The sequence below is a fragment of the Perna viridis genome, chromosome 4 (genome assembly GCF_037379345.1).
Source record: "Perna viridis isolate PV_CMFRI_1.1 ecotype Kerala chromosome 4, ASM3737934v1, whole genome shotgun sequence".
Classification (NCBI taxonomy): domain Eukaryota; kingdom Metazoa; phylum Mollusca; class Bivalvia; order Mytilida; family Mytilidae; genus Perna; species Perna viridis.
In genome coordinates, this window is record NC_142448.1 from 11,896,831 (window position 1) to 11,921,251 (window position 24,421).

General features: G+C 29.9%; 1 protein-coding gene across 10 annotated transcripts in view; it reads left to right on the top strand.

Annotated features, from left to right (window-relative positions):
- The window catches only part of LOC148618873 (polycystin-1-like), an 80,431-nt gene that overhangs the window by 13,061 nt on the left and 42,949 nt on the right, over positions 1 to 24,421 (top strand). For 2 of the 10 annotated variants that reach the window (XM_088578184.1, XM_088578186.1), the window contains exons 3-15: positions 1,611 to 1,682; positions 2,567 to 2,635; positions 5,101 to 5,172; positions 7,952 to 8,023; positions 8,820 to 8,891; positions 10,305 to 10,382; positions 13,350 to 13,418; positions 13,763 to 13,929; positions 17,680 to 17,766; positions 19,714 to 20,421; positions 20,897 to 21,058; positions 21,693 to 21,884; positions 23,120 to 23,137. In XM_088578184.1, the coding sequence (XP_088434310.1) occupies positions 1,611 to 1,682; positions 2,567 to 2,635; positions 5,101 to 5,172; positions 7,952 to 8,023; positions 8,820 to 8,891; positions 10,305 to 10,382; positions 13,350 to 13,418; positions 13,763 to 13,929; positions 17,680 to 17,766; positions 19,714 to 20,421; positions 20,897 to 21,058; positions 21,693 to 21,884; positions 23,120 to 23,137 (1,838 nt within the window). Of the gene's footprint in view, positions 1 to 1,610; positions 1,683 to 2,566; positions 2,636 to 5,100; positions 5,173 to 7,951; positions 8,024 to 8,819; positions 8,892 to 10,304; positions 10,383 to 13,349; positions 13,419 to 13,762; positions 13,930 to 14,633; positions 14,703 to 15,212; positions 15,249 to 17,172; positions 17,221 to 17,679; positions 17,767 to 19,713; positions 20,422 to 20,896; positions 21,059 to 21,692; positions 21,885 to 23,119; positions 23,138 to 24,421 lie in introns of all 10 variants that reach the window. The other 8 variants (XM_088578187.1, XM_088578191.1, XM_088578190.1 and 5 more) reach the window with 8 other exon arrangements.

Below are 24,421 nucleotides of genomic sequence, written 5' to 3' on the forward strand. Positions count from 1 at the left end.
AAAAATTATTATGCCTGAATGTATGTGATGTAAAAAACAAACATGATTAGTGATGGCAGTTGAAGCATGCCGTTCTCTGGTCTAGTTTTCTGTACCATCGGATTGTTGCATCCATGCCTGGTTTATTTCAATCAATTACAATTCTATGTTATTTCACTGCTAATGGTTTTAATGGGTAAAATAACTAGATCAAGTGATAAAAAGTTTGCATGACTTATACATGAGTTCTGAAGGTCTTTCAACTACTTAATATTTCCAGAGAGACTCAATTGACATAGACACAAAAAATCATATTCATTTAATTTCAAATGACAAATATATCTAAGTAATCTATTGATTTGTGCGTCATTTTTCAAAATTCATTTTAACTTTGATAGATATGTAAATAATGGAAGAAATTCAGGACAAAATCGCCCACAAAATATCGATTGATTAAGTTGCTTGTATACTTATTCTCAATGTACATGGAACCAACATGGCCTTGTTTCACGATGCAAACCCATTACTTACAAAATTAACATGAATAAAGTTGGAAGTACTTTAAATAACAATGGCCGTTTAAAGTGCATCAAACTCTACCAGTAGGAAACATTCATAGATTTATTGGAACCATTTTCTCATGTAAGAACTCATATTACATTTATTTAACCAATGATGGAACTACAGGCGGGGTAGGTGGATTCTGATCTGATAAGATTTTATCTACTATTTAAAGGTGCAGTGATCAATGTTTGTCTTTTCAGTAAACTTCTGGATTTACAAGCCAAAGAATATTGTTTGGAGTGATTTTCTTTACTCATATAAAAATGATACATTTAGGGGAAAAGATTATTGCCCCAAAAAATATCTTTTCCTGGGTAATAGCCTTCTAAAAATGGGAATTTTTACAGTAAATAATGTAACAAATTAAAGATTAAAGTCAATGATTTCAGTGAACAGAAAGATTTATTGAAATAACCCTTGTAAACACCATTTCAGTTGCTTGACATCTTTCTTCTTAATATACTAGGGATCGGTTGTTGGCAGATCCTAAAAAAATAAATTCCAAAACCTAGCTTGACCTTAATAAAATCTCTGTGCTTCAGTATGCTAGGGTGAGGCAGATTGGCAAAAATAAAAAAACCTAAAACCTTGGCAGATGTGTCTAAACATAATAAAGATTGAATTTATTTCCTGCTAGCTCCTTTTTGTTGGAAATAAATATTGATGGTTCAATGATAGTTTGAGGAAGTGTTTTGCTATGTTTTATCTTACAATGAGAATGAATTGTTAAATGTTCCTTGCAATTCCAAGTATATGCATTATTATAAACTAGATGAGGATTCAGTCAGCAGCTGAATTTACATCTGGCCAAGGACATTCATCAATTAATGGTAGATGGCCTACAAATTCAATTTAACCAAGTTCACAAATACTGGTAAAGTTATTTCTTAGCATTACGGACTCTGACTTGGCAAAATTGATTTTTGTTTTGTCTGATGTATTGTGACTGTTTTCCTTAAATTTCTGCTGAACATGATAATATTTTGTCTTACTTTTGCCTCTGTCTTATTCAGTTTAGCATGACTGAGTAACTTTACAATGATAACTGTACCTGATATTTTTTTCAGGTATTTAGATAATAATGATATAACTTCTATTGGTGCCAATGACTTGACTTATATGACGAACCTTGAAGAACTGTAAGTAAAACATTTCTATGCTAATTTTAATTTTTTTTAACATGATTCCATTGTGATGGTTACAAATAAACAATTGAACAATAGTCTGACTGATTTTTATACAAGGATTGTGTAATTGTACTAATTGTCACATTTAGGGATTTCATACATTTTTGTTAGTATTTTCAGTTTACATTCTCTAAATGTTTAATATACTTTTCATGATTAATTACTGATTTTGAAACTCGTAAAAATTAATACACTGTGAAAATAAGTATGATTACAGTAGTCATGATTCATCCTATTGTAGCATTGAAAGTCTTTGCAAAAATTTGATGAAACTTCACCTAGATTCCAATTATGAACTACAAAAATGAATAGCTTGTTTGTTTGTTTGTTGGGGTTTAACGTCCGAGCAGCAATATTTCAGCTATATCCAGACGATTAAAATGAATAGCAATTACATAATAATCTAATACCTTTAGGTTTAATAAGATCATTTATTTTGATAATATTCAAAGGACCAATCATATGAATTAGTCCATAAGCAAGGAACGATGGTATATGGTCCATTTGTGTTCTAAAACTGGAAAAAAACTATCAGTTAATGAATTTTATGGGACCTCTCAACAGGCAGGATTTTCTTAAAATGTTGGCCTCTGTTGTCTTACATAACCATTATAGCCATTCCCTTCAGTGTTGGCTTCAGAGCCATAAACAAACTTTCTTTCTAGGCTAAACCTGAACAAAGTACTTTAACTTGCAGTAAGTATACTGACAACTTTCATAAAGTTACACTGGTTACATGTATAATACATGTATTGGAAGGAGAATATCTACAATAACTGATTGAATCGTGTTGATCTGTATACATATTTTAATGTGTTCATTTCTGATTGTTGTAGTTATCTTCAAGGGAATAAAATAGCCAGTATTGATTCCAATGCCTTTCACATGAATGATTTGAGAATAATGTAAGTATACAGAATTATATATTTGTTATAACAATGGTTCATAATATGTATATAGGACACACATAGATAAATGTCCACAGCTTCATAGTTTTTGATATAAATGTTCATGTACTGAAGGCTTTGACTGTAAACTTTATCTATGGATGAAGAAGGTTCACTAACTGCCAAGGTTTGTGCTCAATTTAGTGGTTCAAATTACCTTCAATAATGAAAGGTCAATGGTCAGTTGACATTTAGTTTAAAAGGTCCTCCCTGGAAAAGTTTGAGATAATAGTGATCAGAGACCAGGTAATACTTACCTCAAAGGTTCTCTTCTGAATAAAAACAACCAGTAGGCATCAATTTAAAGCATTTCATTTTGAAAGATTAAAGTGCTGTTTTTTCAGAATTTTCACTTTAAGACAACTTGTAAATGTGCAGTATTAAAAATGATTTTTTTATTGTTGCTAATAAATGAGAGCTACTACATGAAAATAATTTATTAAGTTATTTTAAATCTGAAATAACCGATAGTTTGTCAGTAAATGAACCTCCTTAATCTAAGGATAAAATTATTGTTCCTGTGGTAATTAACTGGTGGATTATCTATGTATGTTAGATACTCATCATATTAACTACAGAGAATAGATCATGTATTTGTAGATATCTTTCAAATGCTTCCTCCTGTTTATACCAATGTATTACCTCAAAGATCCAACATGTTTTATATCATATAATGGCATTGTTTTCAGAGTTGCTTTGTTCTGTGTTAGCCTTAGCTTGTTGGAAAGTTGTTCACATGTTCTAAATCAATTAAAAACTTGAGTTTTTTAATGTTGCCTTTGTTCTATAGTTTGCATAAATTATTTATACATTATAATGAAGTTCTTCAATTGTTTATGATAGGTAGGACTGGAAAAAAATATTGTATTTATAAATGAATTCAATTGAAGAAAAATCCTGCTTGTTGTCAGTTAGAGTAAATTTTTATAATGAGTTTGTAATTCTATTTTTAATATCTTTTTTGGTAGTTGATGGTAATAAATAAGAATGCCTAAGAATTTTTATGGAATTAATTTTGAGCTAATACATTTTGTATTGCATGTTTAATGTTCAGCAAAATAGCCAATTATGATGTACTGTATTAAATTAAGAACTATTCATGATTTGGAGGCATTTATTTTCAAGGGATAATTAGTCATGGAAATCTCCCTTTTGATGGTGTCTTCCTCGAATGCCAACATTTTGTATGTTACCTATTCCTTTAATGCCAACAAAAATATTTCAATAGATGTTTATATTATAACAATAGGTGTTTTTATAACAATTAAAATGTGTTATAACTATTTAACTGTTGCGATTGGTGAAGTTGATAAATGGAACATTATACCTTTTTTATATGGAAAACAGCAGAATTTTAAAAATATGTTTAAATATAATAAACTTGAATTATTAAAATTTGTAAAAATATAATAAACTTGAATTATTAAAATTTGTAAAAATAAAATAAAATTTAAACTTTTTTTTTGCTTTTGTTTCACAAAATGTATAAATTATATACAAAAATATTAATGAAATTCAGAATTTTAACATCAATAAACATTACTTCAAACTCTGAACCTCATATTAATGATTTATTTCATTCTTATCATTCTAGTGCTATAACTGGTAATTCACCTATTTAATTATAATATGAATATATTTATTTTCTACTTTTTATGCCCCGAAGTCATGTGATATCAAATTATGGTAAAAAGAGTATAGTTCTTAAACAACTTATGGCAAAACTGATCTTCTACATTGTGTAGCAATTACAAATATTTTATTAAATAAAAATTTCATACTTAGTAACTATTCTAGTACTAGTATTCGTACATAAAGTAAAATGATAAATTGGAATATCTTCTAGTTATTGGACTACAAAAATAATTCAAAAGTCTATTGCACTATACATTATACATCTATGATTTTGTGAAGAAAAATTAAGTAGAAACAGCCAAAAAAAATAAAGTAAAATAAGATTTTAACAACTGGAATAACTATCTGAAATATGAACTGAAATAAGTCACCTGTAATTAACCTATATGTTAATTAGTATGAATGTTTTGATAAGCATGCAACTTTATTGTTATAACCACTGACACCTATTCCTTGAATGCCAGCAAAATTTTACAGGTAAATTGTCGGTTGATCAAAGGCTGTTGGCATTGGAGGAATAAACCCTTTTGACATGCCAGTCTACTTTCAGTGTTATTATGAAAATGCTTTTTTTTTTAAAATGAAGACTGAAATTTTATGATTCTTTGTATAGTTGATAAAGTATTGAAAAATCCTTTTGTGCATATGATGGCTTTTGACATGGTTAGATGTTGTAACCATCATATTCCTGCCTCTTTTCTTCACTAAAGTAGAATTTGCTTCTTGTCACCATGAATTGATACACATAGTTGGGAGTTGGTTTTAATGCACTGTTGATTTTTCCACAGAAATTTATCAAATAATCCACTCACAGCTTTAGGAAGTGGCCAGTTTCACCATCAAGTTAAACTAGAAATGTTGTAAGTCTTTCTTGCAAGATACAATGAAAGCTGGTATATCTGTGTGGTTTGGGTAAACCTGTCTAAACTCTGACCACCTGGCTTTAAACTGCTTTTATGGATTGGGTATTGCTTGCTTTTCTGTTATTTTTTGCTTTTTAGATCAAAGCCCTTTTTAAGTTGCAGGAAGTAATGAAATAGTTGCTGACATAAATGTAGTTCTTTCCTCTAGTTTTATATCTTGCAACTTTTGCTTTTAGTATTTGGATTGGGTTGATAACTTACTTACTTGTGATGTTAACATTGTAAATGCAGTTATCTAACATAAATCTTCTATATTAGACTCTCGTATAAATTTACGAATTATTGGTTAAAAGTAAAAATATTTTACTTTCCTGTACCTGTCTTAAATGTTCTAATGATCACTTCCAAATCTAACTGATGCTTTTACCGTTAAACAAGGCCAGATTAATCTGAATTATGGTACACCAATTGCTATAATTCAAAATTTACAAGTAGCTAGGTCATGCCACTCCAAAGAATTTTGCTCTAAGTAAGTTTTTTTTAAAGAAACATAAGTGCACAAGACCATATTATTTATTTTTACAAGTTATTTAGATATAAAATCAATTTCCATAAATTGAATCATATTATCATAGACTATGACTACAAAAAAAATGTTAAAACTAAAAAAAATATAGAAAAATATTTTTCATCTTCTATTACACCATTGAAGCTGTATTAGTAAAAAGCTTTTACAATTATATGTAAGCTAGACCTATACTGAAGATATTAGATTAGATTTCATTAAAATTGGTCAAGTAATATGTTTTAAAAAATAGAATTTTCCCCCTTCTGGTCCTAATATCTAAAATCTAGAAAATCATTAATAAACACATTTTCACATATCAAGAAGGCAGACAGAAGTGTGAAAAATTAATATATTGTGCTAATGTTAATACATGAAGTAATTCTTATATACAAGTACTTTGAAAGGTAATGAATTTAAATTTAATAGGATAATTAATTGGAGAGCAAATAACCAAAAAATAAAAAAAAATAAAAAAGATTAAAAATTTATTTTTTTTGTGGTCATACTACTGGTAATGTGTACCGTATGGAGCATTTTATACAAAACAATACTTACACATTTCAAAAAGTTCATGGTTATCTATATTCCTGTTTCATGTAAAGTAGGTAGTTGTGGCTAAGCTTAGACAGGTTTACTTTAACGTTATTTTTTCTTCGGTGTTTGATAGATAATATATTTTTTTTCAGTTATTACTCTGATATACATGTACATGTAGACAATTTTTTTTAGACTTTCCATTTTCTTCTTTTGCTTCAATACATACATATCTATATTTGTTTAAATTTTATTGATTTCTATATAAACTTTTTAACTGTAGTTATTTCAAGTTCATTAACTTGATTTTTGAAAAATAAGTTAAATACATAACAAGTAAAAAAAATTTTTTTTATTCAGATAACACGTATCGGTTTGCTTTATAAGCATGAAGATCACATAAAATGACTGTAAAAATAATTTCTTCACTATTTATGTGTAATTAGAATTTTAATACATTATTGCAAGAAAGACTGCTTTATTAGTCATATTCCTAACCTTAGCACATGGTATCCATTCTACATTGTTATTAGTATTGATATTTAACTTGTTTTATTTTTTCATGTAGACAGACCATTGATATTTAACTTGTTTTATTTTTTCATGTAGACAGACCATTGATATTTACTTATGCATTTTAATTTCCTGTTTTTTAATATCTTATTTTGATTGAATATTTAAATGCAAGTATTCTAGCTGTTTTTTTAACATTATGCTTGGGAGTCCAGTTGTCATATTCATAGAAAATCATTCCATTAAAATCAGACTGAAATCATGAGAAAAAAGTGTGTTGATAAATCCTGACATAAATTATTTTAACCTTTATGACTTTTTATGGATATTGAAGAGATGTGACAGTGGTCATCTCCATTTTGAAGAACAATTTTGTTTGAACTTTCTGTAATAATAACAACTTGAAATGACCTTTAACTTCTTTGCTTGTCCATTTGTTTTTCATTCCATATTTTTTTGGTTATTACTTTCATCTTTTTGGTACTTATAAAGTGTTCCAAAGTGATTAGTTTCAATGTTTAAATTTCCTATGTCATGCATTTATACCTTCATAAAGGTGTTAACTGATGTTACTAATTATCTTGCTTTCTGAACAAGTATTTGAACTTCACCTGGAATTCATTTTTAAAATTAAACCAGTAACATAAAAGATATATCCATGTAAAGTGAAATGAAGTTTAAGGCTGATTAATCACATTTATAAATCCCCAATGCTAAAATGTGTCAAGCATGACCATGATTATCTCCCTGATCTACTTTTCAACTTGTTTCACTTTTAATCAATGTATTTGTAAACATGTAATATTTAGAAAAAGATGGGGGAAAAGCATCCTCACTGGTCCTGAGTGGCATGCTTAGATATCAGGCATAAAGAAATAATTGGTGTCCAGTTATGTTTCATTTGCCAACTTCAGTATATCTTAGAATATATATCTGTGGGAACTGTGATAGTTTCAGTGTAATGAAGTTATCTTTCCAGCTTCCTACCAATAAGTATCTGATGCATGCATGGATCCAGTATACAAAATGTTTCATTTATATTTAATTTACGAAGACGTTAGCCAATGCTGTAGACTCAGATGTGGTAAAATAAAAACTATTGTTACCTCAGCTATCAATTTGAAGAAAAACTCACACAGTTTTTGGTAAATTTAATTTCAGTAACCTTAGCCAAACAGGACTTTCGTCACTTCCAGATTCTATTTTTGACAACATAAAGTGCCTAACAAATTTGTAAGTTTTGTTTTTCATTAAAATTGTAAAGTACTTTTATTCATGAGTACCAATTTTACGTGATTTAGGGAAGAAACATGTCAGTTTTTAGAATCTGGAATGCTTGGATTTGACAGCTGCATCATACAAATGAATGAAAAATTCCTTTTTGTTAGGAACCAGATTTTTGTTGACTGCCAAACCAGTGAAATGCATGAAAATTGGTACCATGAACAAAAATACCCTTACAGTATAATGATAGTTTAAAAATATAAATTCTCATAAATGAACAACAGCCTAAACATAGATGTAAACAGAGATAGGGTTCCCATGACAACCAGACACAAAGGACAACATGAAAGTAGGATTCACAACAACCTCCTGTTGACACAATACAAAAGCAAAAAAAAAAACTTTAAAAAAAATACCAATCTGTCAAAAACATGGTAACAGTTATAATCTCTAAGATGTAACTACATGGGTTCCATAGAAGTACCATGTACAAGAAAGTAATCTGTATCACATTGTTGCAATGAAAAAAATCTGTCTATGACAAAGAGTAATCAAGGGAACCAAGGTTATAGCGGTAATCAAAAGAATGTAATCCAGGAACAAAGACCAGACTTAGTAAATTCTGCAAATAAAACAAAGAAAAAGTAGGTAAGGAGAAAAAATGAAATATAAACTGTCTATTACAGTTGATACAACAAAACTTTCTTTATGAAGTATTGTTAATTCACACGTCTTGATATTTCTTATCTAATAGTTAATTTAGCATATTTATTTCTTCATTGCAATGTTTTTTTTTTTTTTTCAGGGATTTAAGTTATAACAATTTCCAGGCAATCCAAGAACAAGTATTTAAGTCCCTCAATTGTTTAGAAACCCTGTAAGTATGTGTGCTGGTGGTTAACTGTAAAGGCACCACAATACTTTTGTTATATAATCTGCTTTGTAAATGCTTTATTTTTAGTTGTGTGCAGTTGATATTTTCAGTGTTACGACACATTGGTTCTATAGACTTCAGTTATTGACTTTATTTAATGCCCCCGTCAAGTATAGTTAGTTTACCGGTTGCTTGATGGTTGTTTTGGTGGTTAAATGTAGTCCTTAGTTCTGAAAATACCAGAAAAATGGATCGTTACTTCCCATGGTACAAACATCACAATTATTATTCTTAAAATGGCTTTTATTGAGCATGATAGGTGCTTCAACTTTCTGAACAAGTGTTTTACAGTGCTCAAAGGGTGGCATAACTTTTCTATTTTGAAAAATTGAAAATCAATGATTGATTTTGCATTCTAAAGGTTAAACATAAAGTGTACTTCTTTTTTTATTAGACATTCATATCATTGTTGAATGGTTACTAAGTAAAGAAGACTTTTCTTTCCTTTAAAGGTTCAAAATAAATATTTTATTTTTGATATTTTTAAAATTTTTTGTTTTATAGTTTTCCATACTTGTTAACCTTTTGAAGACTCCATGTGGGAGATCTCCCTCATTTTGATTTTCATAAGAGAGTGATATATCCTGTTATAATTTTACAGGCAATGCAATATATAATAAGATAACAAACTGATCTAGAGTAGCATAATGGACTACTTTTATATATCATACATTATTTACTGAGATTTGCAGTGACACAAAGTTGAACCTTGGTTACAAAAGAGAGAGCTACAATAATGCAACTCTTGGTTAGAACTGTTGATGATTGATTTGACTTCCTATTTCAGTATTTTTTGGGAATTGGATACCTCTTATATATCCTTTATTTTTGAATCTTAAACTTCTTAAGTATTTTGTTCTAACGCTGTTGTTTTTAAGTGCTTTATTACAAAAATAACTTTTTTATCCAGATTGTTCATTTATTAAACTAAGAGGTAGAAAGTTTCCATTACAGCTAAAAGTAAATTAAGGAATCATTTTTTTTTGGTTGTGTATGCAGAATTTTGATTGGCTACTATTTCGTAATCACCTTAATATCTTAGAAATGTCCATAGTTACTGGGTAGGTTATAAATGACTAACACTAAATCAGATTATACACAGTGAAACATGCCTAAATAGGATCTTTTTAGGGCAGTATGTTTTTTCAGACCAATGTACAGTATACATAGGTTGTGTATGTAAAGAAGAATGTGTTTGGATAAGAAAGGATTGCAGGTTGTTATACTATAGACAGGTTCCTTTGTTATAATATAGTTATTGAATTGACAAGTAATTTTTTAATTCATTGTAAACATACAGTAAATACCATAGTTATCTAGTGCATAAAGTATATGACACCAATATATATTTGACAGTAATCTACGGGGCAATAATTTCCGTGAAACAGGAAATATAGCATTAGTGTCTGCACGTTCATCAAGGTTGATAGAGTTGTAAGTAGAGCAACAGTGTAGCCTCTCATTAGCAGGTGGTAGATATAGTGTTGTGCACTCATTTATTTTCTAGCATATTTTTCTTGAAAAGATTTTTTTTTTCTTATTTTTCATGACATCTTATAGATTATGGAACAGTGTACTAACATTAAATGAGGAGTTCTAGGGCCTGGTGTAATAAAATCATTTTCTTAACATTTACTTTATTTTAAGCATAACTTTAAGAGTTCTTCTACATTTATTGGATGTATATACCTCTCACATATGTACCATTACTTGTTCAATTATTTTTAGTATATTTGTATTTAAAAAAAAATTAAACCAGTTTTCTTCCTATTTCACATTTAGCTAGAAGAATACCAGCAGTTTCATTTCTTTATTTTCGTAATTGCTTTCCCATTTCTTGGTTTCAACAATTTTTTACAATGAAATGATTATTTACTGAAATCTACTAAAAAAAAACAATGAAAATGTTACACTATTTTATGGTAAATTATTCAAAGATATTTTAAAGGAAAAAAGTATTCAACTATATTCAAACATTTCTAAAAAAAATAAATAAATTGTATTATTTTAGTTTACCATATTTTTAATTTATTTTCTATTAATAAGGCATGCAATTTGGTGCTATAATATGCCTTAACTTTGGAAAGTCTTTGTGACTGCGCTTTACCGGGGTGCTAGAACTTTTTGGAACAATATGTTTTTGGTACAGGTTTTAACATAATAAACATCATATATTTAATCAGAATTTTTTTTTTTTTCTAAGCATAGGTCTTATACTTTCATTAATTACAGTTTGACCTCATGCAAATAAATGAAAATTTTTGTCAACTTTATAAATAACTTGATATCTTTCCAAAAGTAACATATGTATTAAAAATCCAGTATTAGTCTGGGAAAATAGATGAATTCTATTGAAAATATTTCCCACCATTTTTTTTCTCTTTATCACCTATTTACTTTCCCAACCACAACTTTTATTAATTATCAAATTACTAAAGGGACATACTGAATGCACAATTAAAAAAGTTAACAAAAAATATAGACTAATCAGCCTCTGCTTCATGATTCTAAGGTAAAGCTGTAGTGATTCAGTCAGTCAAACATAAGAAAGAACAATATAAGTTTAAGAAGTGCCTCAGTCCATAAGCTCTTGGTTCTAGTATGGTTTATCTATGAAATCATTCCAAGATAATTTAATTTCAGAAGTAACAAGGTTTCTGATTGGATCAAAAATTTCGTTTATCATCTCAAAGACCGAATTTTGTAATGACTGTGATGTCATTGAACTTTTTTAATGATTTACTCGTTGAATTTTGGTACTCAAATTAAATTATAAGGAATGACTGTTATATTTTTTCGGTCCATTTGAAATAACCTCTATGCTTATGGTGCACACTTTAAAACAACCTTCTATGCAAGTTATTTAGTGTGCACCATGTGGTTATTTCTTCATAGACCGAAAAAAATATAACAGTCATTCCTTAACAAAATATAATGTTTGTGTTGGTGCACATGACTGCATTCAGTCAACACTATAATGACCAAGTGTTAAAGTCATGATTATTGAAGGGAAAATCTTTTATTAGGATAAAATTTCTTTTTTAAAAGTACTGGACCAAACTTACTACATTTAAAGATTAAAGTACAGTTTCTGTAGATTAACATTACATGTTATCTGTCTTTCATTTTATTCTCTTGACTGGTAATCTATATTGTTACTGGCTCAGTGATTATTTAACTTGAAAGTTAATAAATGATAAAGAAGTGGAATTTCTTCCTTCATGCATGTTTACAACTTGAAATTAGTATATAAGTTTCTCAGACCTGTTGGTTAAAGTTAGAGAATTTTTCTAAGTATTTTTTTCCTTTTGTGGCTCTAACTTCCTAACAAGTAGGTTTACCTAAGCATGACGTAACCACATGTATTGTAGTTATGACCTTCTTTAAAGAGTCCACTAGTCATGTATAATTCTATAGAGTTTATCAATATATAAGCTGTTCCTTGCTCTTATTATTATTGTTTATTGTAGGTATTAAGGCTTAAGAAATGGAACATTTAAAATCTATACATTATTTAGGTCCTTATACAGTAGAGCTATTATTCAATGGCTCATTATCAAGCAGGCCATAGTTTTGAAAGTTAATTGGTTGGGAAGTTTGCGATGTCTGATTAGAAGATATTGTATAGATGGGTTAAGGTGGGATTGGATTGGATATAAAAGCCTTCTTTCAGAATCAAACTCAATTAGAAACATAATAATCATTTTAAAACAAAGTCAGCGATTTTGAGAATGAATGCAACACTGTTTATTATAAGGCAACTTAATAATTCTAGATTAAAATAACCACACCCTAATGTTGATTATTTTACTTTTCTGTTGTGCATGTATGAAAAAAATGTTTTTCAGTTGTCCACATCACCCTTTTTGGCCATTTAACTTCTTGGCTTGTGCTTATGTTAAACACAAAATTAGCAAAATCTTAGTATTACATGTGATTTACTTTTATATTGAATATTGAACATTTAGGTATTTCTTCTGTTGAATTTTTCTAGAAGTCAATGATAATGATGGTAATAATAGGAAAAGTGGAAAACATCGTAACATGCCTTCATGATAAGATGGCTATACTTATATTTTAATTTAAAGGTTATAGCCCCAATTCACTCATTGAGAGGCTCCTAAGATGTTCGTGCAATGTAAGCACATCCAAATTCAAGAACTGTCAGCATAATAAAAATCACAAGAAAGAGTTTCTTCATTGACAGGCTAAACAAGATGTCTTGACTTTTGAATTGTTTAAGTTCAGTATTTTTGGTTAAACAAATTATGAATGATTGTATATTTATAGAACAAAATCAAATAAAAAAAGTTCCATATAGAAAGGAAATTTAAGATACATAAAGATACAAATATAAGTTAAAGCATTGAGGTGCATGTTTAAACCAGTTTTTAATTTCAGAGATATAAGCCACAACCAGTTTACCACATTCCAAACACAAGTGCTGACTTCTCTTGGTTTACATACATTGTAAGTATACCAGTCAAATTTTAAGTTGTATGATTATGAAATTACATTATATCAGAGTTGAACACATGGATTTGATGTTGGAATGATAGCATCCTGCACTATCTTATTAATCTGTATGAAGTTAAAGATATGGAAAAAAATGTATGTTATGTAATAAAGAAAATATATATTGATTAAAAATGCATCAGAATTGAGAAACCTGAAAAGAGACATCAATCTGTGTTAAGAGAAGTTGCTAACAGATCTCCCTCATGGCTACATTATTTGGATGATGTAATTTTTGTCATAGGTTTTTTTCATTCTCACTTCTTTCCAGACTTTTGATACTTCTTTGATCTTTACAGAAATATTGCTTACAATCCATTCCTTTGCAACTGTGATCTGTTGTCTTTCCGAAATGAACTAGTCACACTGGAGGCATCAAGTGTTGTGTTTGAGGACAGAAATGCTGTAAATTGTTCTAATGCTCCATCAGTAAACCTCCTGGACATGGCATCAGAGAAGTTTTGGTGTAAGCATGTTATATATAATCAGTGTAACGAATGATAATTGTATACAATGTAATTATATGGCATGTTGTAGTCAGACTTCAAATTGAGTACTTAATAAAGTCAGAAATAGTTTAACTCCAGTCTTCATAAAGGACTGTATATTTATTTCTGAACTTAGAAGTACTTTATTTAGGAGTGTTATGCATACTAATAGCAATGACATTTTCAAGTTAGATAACATGTCTCCTGAAAAAAAAAAATCTAGTAATATTCCCATGCTTTAATCTATCAATCAAATAATTTCAATATTTATAATGGAATTTTGAACAAAGTTTCTATATGTAAATGGTGTCTTTCATTGCTATTTGTATGAACCTTACCTGTATTCAAACAGCACAAATAATGAAACATTAATTCCTGGTACAATTCTTACCTCCCTTGATTGAAGTTCAAAGAAACATTTTTCTTTTGTTATTTTTTTACATATTCCTGTTGTCAATGTAAAACTGTTGTTTAGTGTGTGTTTAGAGATATGATATTCATATGCACCATCTTTTATTTATGCCCATAAAATAAAAAAACAAACTTTAATTTCTAGAAAATTCCTGAAAGAATCTTGTAAAATTTTAAAAAAGGCTTTCTGCTATCAATTGTGTTTAAAGGTTTACAAGTTAAAAACAAATGATGTACATTTCATGTAACCTTACATACCTACATTTTTTAGTGTCTTGCCACTATACTCATTCTGTTCAACGTCGAGCTCTTGCCGATCATTTTGATCCAGACACAGAAGGTTAATGAAATAGTTTGAAATAATGGTGTTGGCAATGAGTTTGTCTTAAAACTTTGCAAACCAGCAAATAACAAGCTATAAGGGATGGGAGAAAAAAATATATATTTGCTTTTTATTCATGGAGAAGTTTTTATAAAAATATAATCAAAGTTATGGTTGTTTGTATGTGCTGTTTAAATGTATTACTTTGTTAGTGTTTTTTATTGGTGATGGGCATAGAAAATTTGACATAGATTTTATGGGATTGGAATGCTTTCTTCACGTTACACGTAATTTAACAGTTAGTCCTGTTAACATTTCCCATGGATTGAATATAGTGTATTAACCCCCATTTGTGCACAAAATGAGAAAAAAATTATAATTGATAAAAAAAAAATGAAGTTCTGCAGAAATTTACTTGTTTTTCTTCTGGAATGATTACTTGTACTTGTGGTTCACAGAATCTGTAGTCTTGTAAAGAAAAAAAAAACACTTTTGAATGTGATTTAGAATTTGAAGTATTTTTAATAGCTATGAAGTATTGGAGATTTAACAGTAATTCTTCATGTAAGTTTGATGATCTGAGAGTTTATCAAGGCAAACATAGAACTGGCTAGAGCACTCTGTTGAATTATTTGATGCCTTGTAGGGAACTAAACCTCTTTTTCCCAAATCCCTTCTCCAAAACTAATGAACAGTGTATTCCCTATAAGCTTAAAACTAACACAGCTTTAGCTTTCACTAATATCAAACCTTCAAGCAAAAGGTACTAACCCGTTATCTTTATTATTTATTTACAGCTTATTGTTATGTTGATAAACAAACTTAAAAAAGGCATTGAGTAATTTTAAGTATTTCAAGTGTACCAGCACTGCACATAGAATTTTGAACATTTTGACACATAGTTTCATTTAATGACATTGTGCATAAATCATAACATAAAACAGCAGCTATTATAATTTTTAAAGTTAAAGTATATATGCATTTTTATTATTTGCTTTCTTTTTTATTAATTTAAAATTTATTACTTAATAACATTTCATTTGTTTTTTTTGCTATGGATGAATCATATTTCATTTTAACCTGTAATTTAAAGTACAAATTTAAACTGTTTTCTTTGTGTATTGGCTGTTAAATAACTTTTCCCACTACATCAAAAGAAATAAACTTTTGTGAAGAAGAATTAGAATAAGTTAGGACTAATAAGCAGATTAAACATACTGTATATATATCCCAGTTAAAGCTACTTATCACCACACTTATCATACACCTGTGTTCTCCTGTATAAAGGTATAAAAAGTACTTACATCAGCTGTTTTGACCAAAGAAACCATTATATGATTACCAAGTACACCCTCTTAAGATGTCAATCGATGTACTGGTACACCCTCTTAAGATGTCAATCGATGTACTGGTACACCCTCTTGTTATGTACCGGTACACTTATTTTGTACATTTTAAAAGCATTTTGGAAAGAAACAATAACAAAAACTATGGTAATCCTAAAATATTGAGAATATTAGAAACATGTTAGTCTAAGGAAGAGGGCAATAGATTACTCTGACATGGAGAGTAATTGTAAAATTTGAAATAAATCTGTTGGTAGATTGGTTTTATAGTGAATCGTCATCCATTAAATTACAATCCTCGAATTAAAAAAAAATATCAGTCTTATCAAGTACTAGTAAGTTCAATATCTGATAGAAATATTTGAAGAACAAGAGATGATATTGTAGAATTTTAGATTTTTTTGTTTAGCATATTAATTTTAGTCTTTCAAAGTTTTTATGTTTAATGATTGACAGGAGAACACTAACATATCAATATGGCTTTAATGCTTCTAATAATTTACATTTAATCCACCACATCACATTTATGTTGCAAATGCTTTTATATGTATAGAACTGATGTTGTTATAGCTCAATGTGTCATTGTTTAGATAAAAAAAGTTTCAGTGATAATGACCTATTACCATTTAAAAAAAATAGGTAGGATTGTCACATAGGCTATTTTCAGGAGAATAAAATTCAAAGACACAGTTTTAGTTGAAAGAGAGAAAACTCTATAAATTCTTGGGTTGTTTTTAGGGGTAACCTGGTATTAATTAGGTCAGTAATTGAACTCATCAGAAAATATTTGTAGGTCTTTTTTCTCTGCCACATTGGGATAACATAAATTTGAAGTCAGCATGGGTTTATCACATAAGTTAAATTATAAGGACTCATTGTTTCAGGATACACTGTGGTAAATTTGTTGTTTTAATACAGGCCAGGTCCAGGTCCTTATCTATAAATACCAAATTTTAAAAATAAGTGAAAATTAGGGCTTAGATAAAGGACAACTCTTTGTAGTACATGTTGTATTCAGTTTGTTATACATTTACTCGTATTTATAGCTGATTTGACAAGCATTATCTTTCAAATCAGCTTGGTCAGTGAATTTGGTGACCATGAAGGTAGCCTATAGACATATCAATTGAACCTTTTCACAGGCCATTTATGTCTTGGTGTTTCAACTGCTGTATCTGGTGAAGACAATTGTGAGTCACAGCACTTTAAATTTTGTGTATTAACTTGTAATTTATATTTCCCTCAGTTTAACTGTTATATTGTCTTATTCTATTCTTATTTGCATTTTTATTTTATCATTTAAGTAGAAATTTATGCACAAACTTAGAAGCACAAATTGTATTTGACAAATAATTTTGTCTTGTAGAATGTCAGTATTTGCAAGTTCTGTAGAAGTAATGAGAATAATAAAAAGAAACAAACAAGATATCATGTCTGACTTATATGCTAGTATCAAGACAGGAATTTGAAAAAAAAGGGATAAAGGGGAGATAATTCAATTTACTAGAACTTGCCAATATGTTCTGATACACTTTATTGTTTATGTTACTCATGCCTTTTTAATTTTGTTTGTTTTTTATTATATTTTAGATTTGTTGATTTTGTTTTTATTTTATGCTTGTATTAACATGATTTCCTAACATATACAGTGTGCTCGTCTCATAAAACAAAACGTTCAGCACCAGCGTGGAAAACTTATTGCAGTTCCCTGACAACCACGCACCGATTCTGTATTGGTGAGTCTGTGAACAACGTCGGCACTTATACATGTGGTTTGAAGCTCCCCTATACTTGTGACGGGTTATTGTGACTTAATTTCTATCTGATTTAGAATCACTGCTTACTGTTGCCCATTTGTTTAGAGCTAGTTTATATCTTATTTCTGACTTTTGTCCCATTATACTGTTTTGGGTACAGTCTGTTCCAGATTTGTATGGAGTATATTTATGTAATAGCCTGCTCAAAATTAGTATAAAGTTATGTTGACATTGAGAAATTTTCAGCAATTTTTACATGTTGTGAAGGTTAGAATTAATGGTTTGACTGACCCCAATATACCATGAAAAGTCAAATCCTTCAAACTATATTTTTGTTAATTTTGATAATCTAGTTGTTTCTATATAAAAAGAGAAAATGTCAATGCTTAACTTCATGTGAACTATGTAATAAAGTGTAAAAATATTTTTTTGTAAATATACCATGATAGAATACACTCATATTTTATGATCAAAGGATATAAAAACAAATTCATAGTCAAGATAGATTCCATACAAGTTATGATTTACTCTGAATCCCAGTGTGTTGGACCCTTGCTCTCTACAGGTGTGAGTTATACTTCAAATCTTGTTTTTACTACCCCCTATAGTAACCCCCAGTGTGTATGTATGTTGTTCAACTGTATATTTCCCCGTAGAGAATTACCAAGGTTTCTACAAATGTTTTAGTCAATGAGTCCAAGTTAGCAAATTAAGAGTTGAGATATGTACACTGTTAAGAATTTTCCTTTTATTTCTGTTTTATTTTTATTTTGTAGAATGCACTTCAACACATGCACAAATTAAATGAAGTATATTTTTTATTTTTTTAAAATGCACTTTTTACTAATGAACATTGAATTAGTCACAAATGAAGAAAGCAAATCTATTTCCCTTACATGTAATTTTAAACTAGAACATCATCTAGTTCTCAAAATTAGAAAAAAAAAACATGCTTTATTCTTTTAGGATACAATGGCTGGAAATGTATAACCCTTGCCCCTTTTTGATAATTTATTAACTAAGGCAATACATTTAATAGAGTGCCAGTATTTGAATTAAGGTGTAGTACTTCAGTCTTTGTATGGACTTGACTGTGGTAGGTATAAGGTAGTCATGAACAGGTTTGTTTAACTGTCAGTTGTCGCTATATTAGGCTAGGCAAGCAATGGTGTTGGGAATTTGTTCATTGATCATAAAGTTTTACCAGTGGTAAAGAACTGATGTTAAATACAAAATGAAGAACACAGCTTTCTAAAAAGTAAACTTGAAAATAAAAAAAATTGCTAATTCGTTAGTCTACATTTTATGTTTAGGCAAAAAAAAAAAATTAAAAATTCAACATTTTCTCCAAAAGTTTGAGCTATGCCCTAGTAGAGAAACTCCATGTAATTCATTCACATACAGCAAAAAGTCAACTGTTGAATGTTTCAGGGAAACAAAATAATATTACAATATTCAAAGTGCAAAGCATATGTAAAAACTGGAAGTTATTTAATTCAAATTGTTCATTCTGTTTTTTGTATCCTTTCCATTCCATTTTCATAGTTTTTTTCTCTTGTATGGCATAGGGAATATAGGGAAGATAATTATATTTGAACTTATTATTGCATTTATAAAAGCTATACATCATTACTGAGTATTAATTTTTTATTTATTTGCATACAATTAACTTAATTAACAACTTGCTTGGAACATTTTTTCTTTTAGAATTGCAGTATTTTTTTTTCTATGAAGACATAGTTCAATGTCATTTTCTAAATAAAGATAAATTTGTTAAAATTTTGAAAACAAAATGCTTTTAAAATTAATTGGAAAATAGTTATGTAGTTGGAAGGGGACAGTTTTGTTTCTTTAAGAGGGATAGATAGTTATGTAAGTCAGTGAAGTAGCTACACTGTTTGTTTATTTAAATATGTTACTTTGTAGGCCCAGAGAAGCTTGGGTCATGCTATTATGACTCGGAGGAACAAACTAAACTGGACATTTTATTCTCTGTGAGCACCCCAACTGCAGACAACCAAACATGTAAGGAGTATTGCTTTGATAATAGTATGGACTATGGAATATTTGATACTGGGCTTTGTATTTGTGGTAATACAGACCCATCTTATAGCTGTTGGTGTGCAACAAAAGTCTATGCTGATGGTGGCAACATGGCTTGTACTGTACCTGGAACAACCACCCCAGTTGTATATGTCAGTGGTGTATATCAGATTTCTGCTGGACTAACTATAGAACCATTTGGTGTGTTAACAGCAGGACAGACCAACAGTTTTCGAGCTCAGGTCACTTTACCAACCATAGTAATCTATCAATGGTCTTTTGGTGATTCTACTGAGATTCTTACTGGTACCTCTTCAGCTGGTCTTGCTTACAATGCTCCTCACACCTATCCTATACCAGGAACCTACACACTGAGAGTATCTGCCTGTACTGCTAACAACTCATGTACATCAATATCAGTGCCGGTAGAGGTCAGACCAAGTTTGGGAACGGAAAGTCTAGACATAGTATGTCCTACGACAACACCATCACTTTCTTCCACGATAAATGTGGCGGGAACAATCCATGCTGGTTATAACACCGAATTAACATGGACTAAACTACCAACTGATAATGTGACAGCTACTACAGGTCTGTATCGATTAAAATTAGATAACTAAGTTTGGAAATAGATTTGGTCATCCCATGGTACAGACAAGTCAATGTGTACTTGAGAAATGTTACAAATACATGCATTAATGTGGAATATTGAAACAATTTTTGTAAAATGGTGTGAAAGGAACATTCCAATTGTTACTTTTTTTGGTGCCTACTTTGACCTTGAATGAAGTTTTAAGTGTTTATGGTGTTCAGTGTGTGCATTTAACTGACTTTTACATTAAATATATAATATGTATTATTAGACAGGAAATGCGTGCATAGGGTAGTTGTGTAATGCTTACAATTGGTGCATGTATAGCAAAAAACTAACAAGAGCTTTTTTTATCAATACAATATTTTAAACCTACATCAATAAATATTAATTTGAAGTATAGATGATTTGAAATAATACAAAAACTTTTTATACAATGGTCTTCATTATGATTTCTTACTTATAAATTTACAGTAGGAGAATGTAATTCAGGCTTGGATTTTTTTCGTGGGAGATGTCTTCAGAACTTACCATCTCCTGACACCTACAGTGGAGCTAAGTCAATATGTAATGGTGGACATTTGCTGACTATACATTATCCTGAAGAAATCCCTGATGTCTTGTCTAAATATTCATGTAAGATATATTTAATTCATTTCTCTATTGAACCAGTATACAGTAAATTTACTGGTACATCTTAGGTCTTTGCCAAGAGTTCTTTTTTGTTTTTACGGAATTCAAGCCATTTTAGCAAGTTTATAAAAAGGATTTAACCCTCCAACTCAAGATAACCTGGTTGATGGACTCATTCAGGAAAAGAAGAACAGTAAACATTAAATTATTTCTCCTTGGCAAGTGTCTAAATGGTTTAAAATAAGTTATTTAAAAGTATCCAAGTATTTACTGCAGTTCAAATGAATGGAATATATGAATTTGAAGTCTACTGTTGTCCATTGCTCCAATGGGACAGTAAATCAGTCTTTCAGGTTGGAAGGTTATTTCATTTGCTTAAAATAAAAAAAAAAGGCGTGAGAATCGAAAAGGACTATAAGGGTACATAAAAACCATGTCAGTCTAGAGGGCCCCTATGATGTGTACCTTTAAGTAGCCCAATCTGTAGGGTTTATTAAAAGTGTCCCCATCTAGAGGGCTTCTAATTTGTGTAGTTTGAGGTGCCCCAATCTAGAGGGTTCATTAAAGGTGTCCCCATCTAGAGAGCTTCTAAATTGTGTAATTTGAGGTGGCCAATGAATTTTCACATTTTTTGTAGCACTTTCAACTATTTACCTTGGAGCTCAGAAAAGTGGAAATGGCTATGTATGGACCAATGGTAACCAAGCTTATTTCATGGTTGGAGATGTAATAGATGCATCGATTGGTGAATGTATTGTGATTGACAGATCAACAGGAGGATTGAAGGGTGTGGCTTGTTCTACATCACACAGTATACTTTGTCAACTAGGTAGGAATAATCTTTGCCATGGATTAAATGCTAGAAAGCAACTATGAATGTAAAACATGCTGCATAATGTTCTTGCTACATTCATCATTAGGCCAGAGTTGTTTATGTTGTAGCTAGTAACAAACTGTTGTTGATTCTTGGTTTATTCCAGTTATAATCATTTAATCCTTGTATTGGATTTTGATCATATGAATAACTTGTGTCAAGGAGGACTTTCATTTTTAGCTCACCTGGCCAAAGGCTGTGTGAGCTATCGCCATCACTTAGCGTCCGTTGTCATTGTCCGCGTCATTTGGGATTTTTGATTCGTTGAAAAATATTAGTTTTTAGCTTATATTTCCAAAACTGTTAGGTTTAGCCAAATTCTGACATAGGTAAAAGTTTTCAGCATGATGCAGTCTATCTGTGATCAAATTTTCGTTTAAATCCATTAAGCCATGTTGGAATTATTGCCCTTCTTTTTTTTTTTTTTTACATTTTTTTGCTATTTTGTATGTTATTTCTTTCTAAAATCTTTTCCTCTGACACTACTTGACCAATTGGAACCAAACTTGGTATGAATGTTCCTTGGGTATCCTTCATAGTACTGTTATGGGGATTTTTGATCTGCCGAAAAGCATGACCACTGGTACTAAAAATAGAACATAGGTGTCAGACAGTAGTTTTTGCATATTATGTCTCCAAAACTGTTAGGGTTAGCAAAATTCTTCCAATGGCAGAAATGATCCTTATTATAAGGCCTATAAAAGTCTCCAACAATAAAAGTTGTCAGACTACTTGTAAGAGTTATTGCCCTTGAAAGGTGAAAAATGAATTTTATTTTTACAGTTTTCATCCAATATCTTGAAAACTATAATAGATAGTAAGAAACTTTCAATTGCTGAAATGATCCTTATGATATGTCCTACCAAAGTTTTCTTGAGTCAAAATTAATGGACAACTTCTTATTTAATTTATTGCCCTTGAAAGGCGAGGTGAGTGATTCAGGCTCCTGGGAGCCTCTTACTAATGTTAATTCTTATTGATTTTTGTTAATATTTGTATTATTACTAGAATTTTTTATTAATCTAATGTTATGATGTCCTGTTTTTGTTATCTGTTGTATCTGTTGTCATTAAAACTTTATGCAGCTCTCAGTATAATTATGAATAGATGTTTAATTACAATCATTTATACCACAAAGCGTCTAACTTATGGTATACAAACATCTGAACTGTTAACACCATGAATTTCAGATGGGCAAGGTTCTGGGAGTAAGTTTTAAATCTACTTATTATGAAACCCCACAACTGTCAGAGAATACTTCGATCATTTTACAATAATTAAATCTTTGGCATACCATACTAAATTTTAAATATGTGATTTGACAAAATCATTGATTGAAGAAACATTTGACTGTTGTGCTATTAACATGTTATTAAAAAAAATTAAACTTCACATGCATGCAAATTGTTACCTTATAAACTATCACATTTAGATCACAAATGTATATTTCCAATAGAAAATGATATTTCCTTCATTGGGAATGACATTTGGCATGTGATTGGGAATGAAAATGGTGAGTGAGAAAATCCCAGTTGTATATGGCATGCAGCCTCCAGAATCATTATATTTTATATATTTTCTTTGCCCCTTGGTTGATATTTTAGCTTCAATATCCTGTGTGACCTGACCCACCCTTTAGCCTTTGAACTTTGAACTGTTTTCTGCATTTTTACATGTAATGATTATAATGTTTTTGATAAGGCTTGATTGACTGCAGTCATGGCAGGTGTTGCTTTCTCCATTAAAATCTTGATTTATTAACTGCTATTGGTTGAATATCCTTGAAATACTGCTTGTTTTCCCATCATATGAGATTTTAGTTATGCTTTTACAATATAGTATATATGCTTATAAAATATACACACTGTCATGCTATATGTCATTATAACTTAGATCAACATGGAGTATTTGTTTATCATGTTCTGCATCATGATCATATAAAATTCACTCCTAGCAGTAAATAGTCACATCACTCTAGTACAATCAAATCTATTATAATGGTTACGTCACTATGGTACAGTCAAACCTGTTATAATGGTGGCACTACTATGGTGCAGTCAAATTTGCTATAATGGTAACGTCACTATAGTACAGTCAAATCTGCTAAAAGGGTCACATTACTATGGTACAGTCAAATCTGCTAAAAGGGTCTTACTACTATGGTACAGTCAAAACTGCTAAAAGGGTCACACTACTATGGTACAGTCAAATCTGTTATAATGGTCAGGTCACTATAGTACAGTCAAATCTGCTAAAAGAGTCACACTACTATGGTACAGTCAAATCTGTTATAATGGTCAGGTCACTCTAGTACAGTCAAATCTGCTATAATGGTCACATCACTATTTGAAGTTATTAGTCTGTAATAGTACCATATATGGTCCACATGATTGGTTAAGGTCAGTCATGTGGTCAAGTATATAACTTGTTTTTGTAATTTTATACCAAGGTTTATTGTGAAAATGTGTGTTTCCTGAAGATTCAGCCATTTA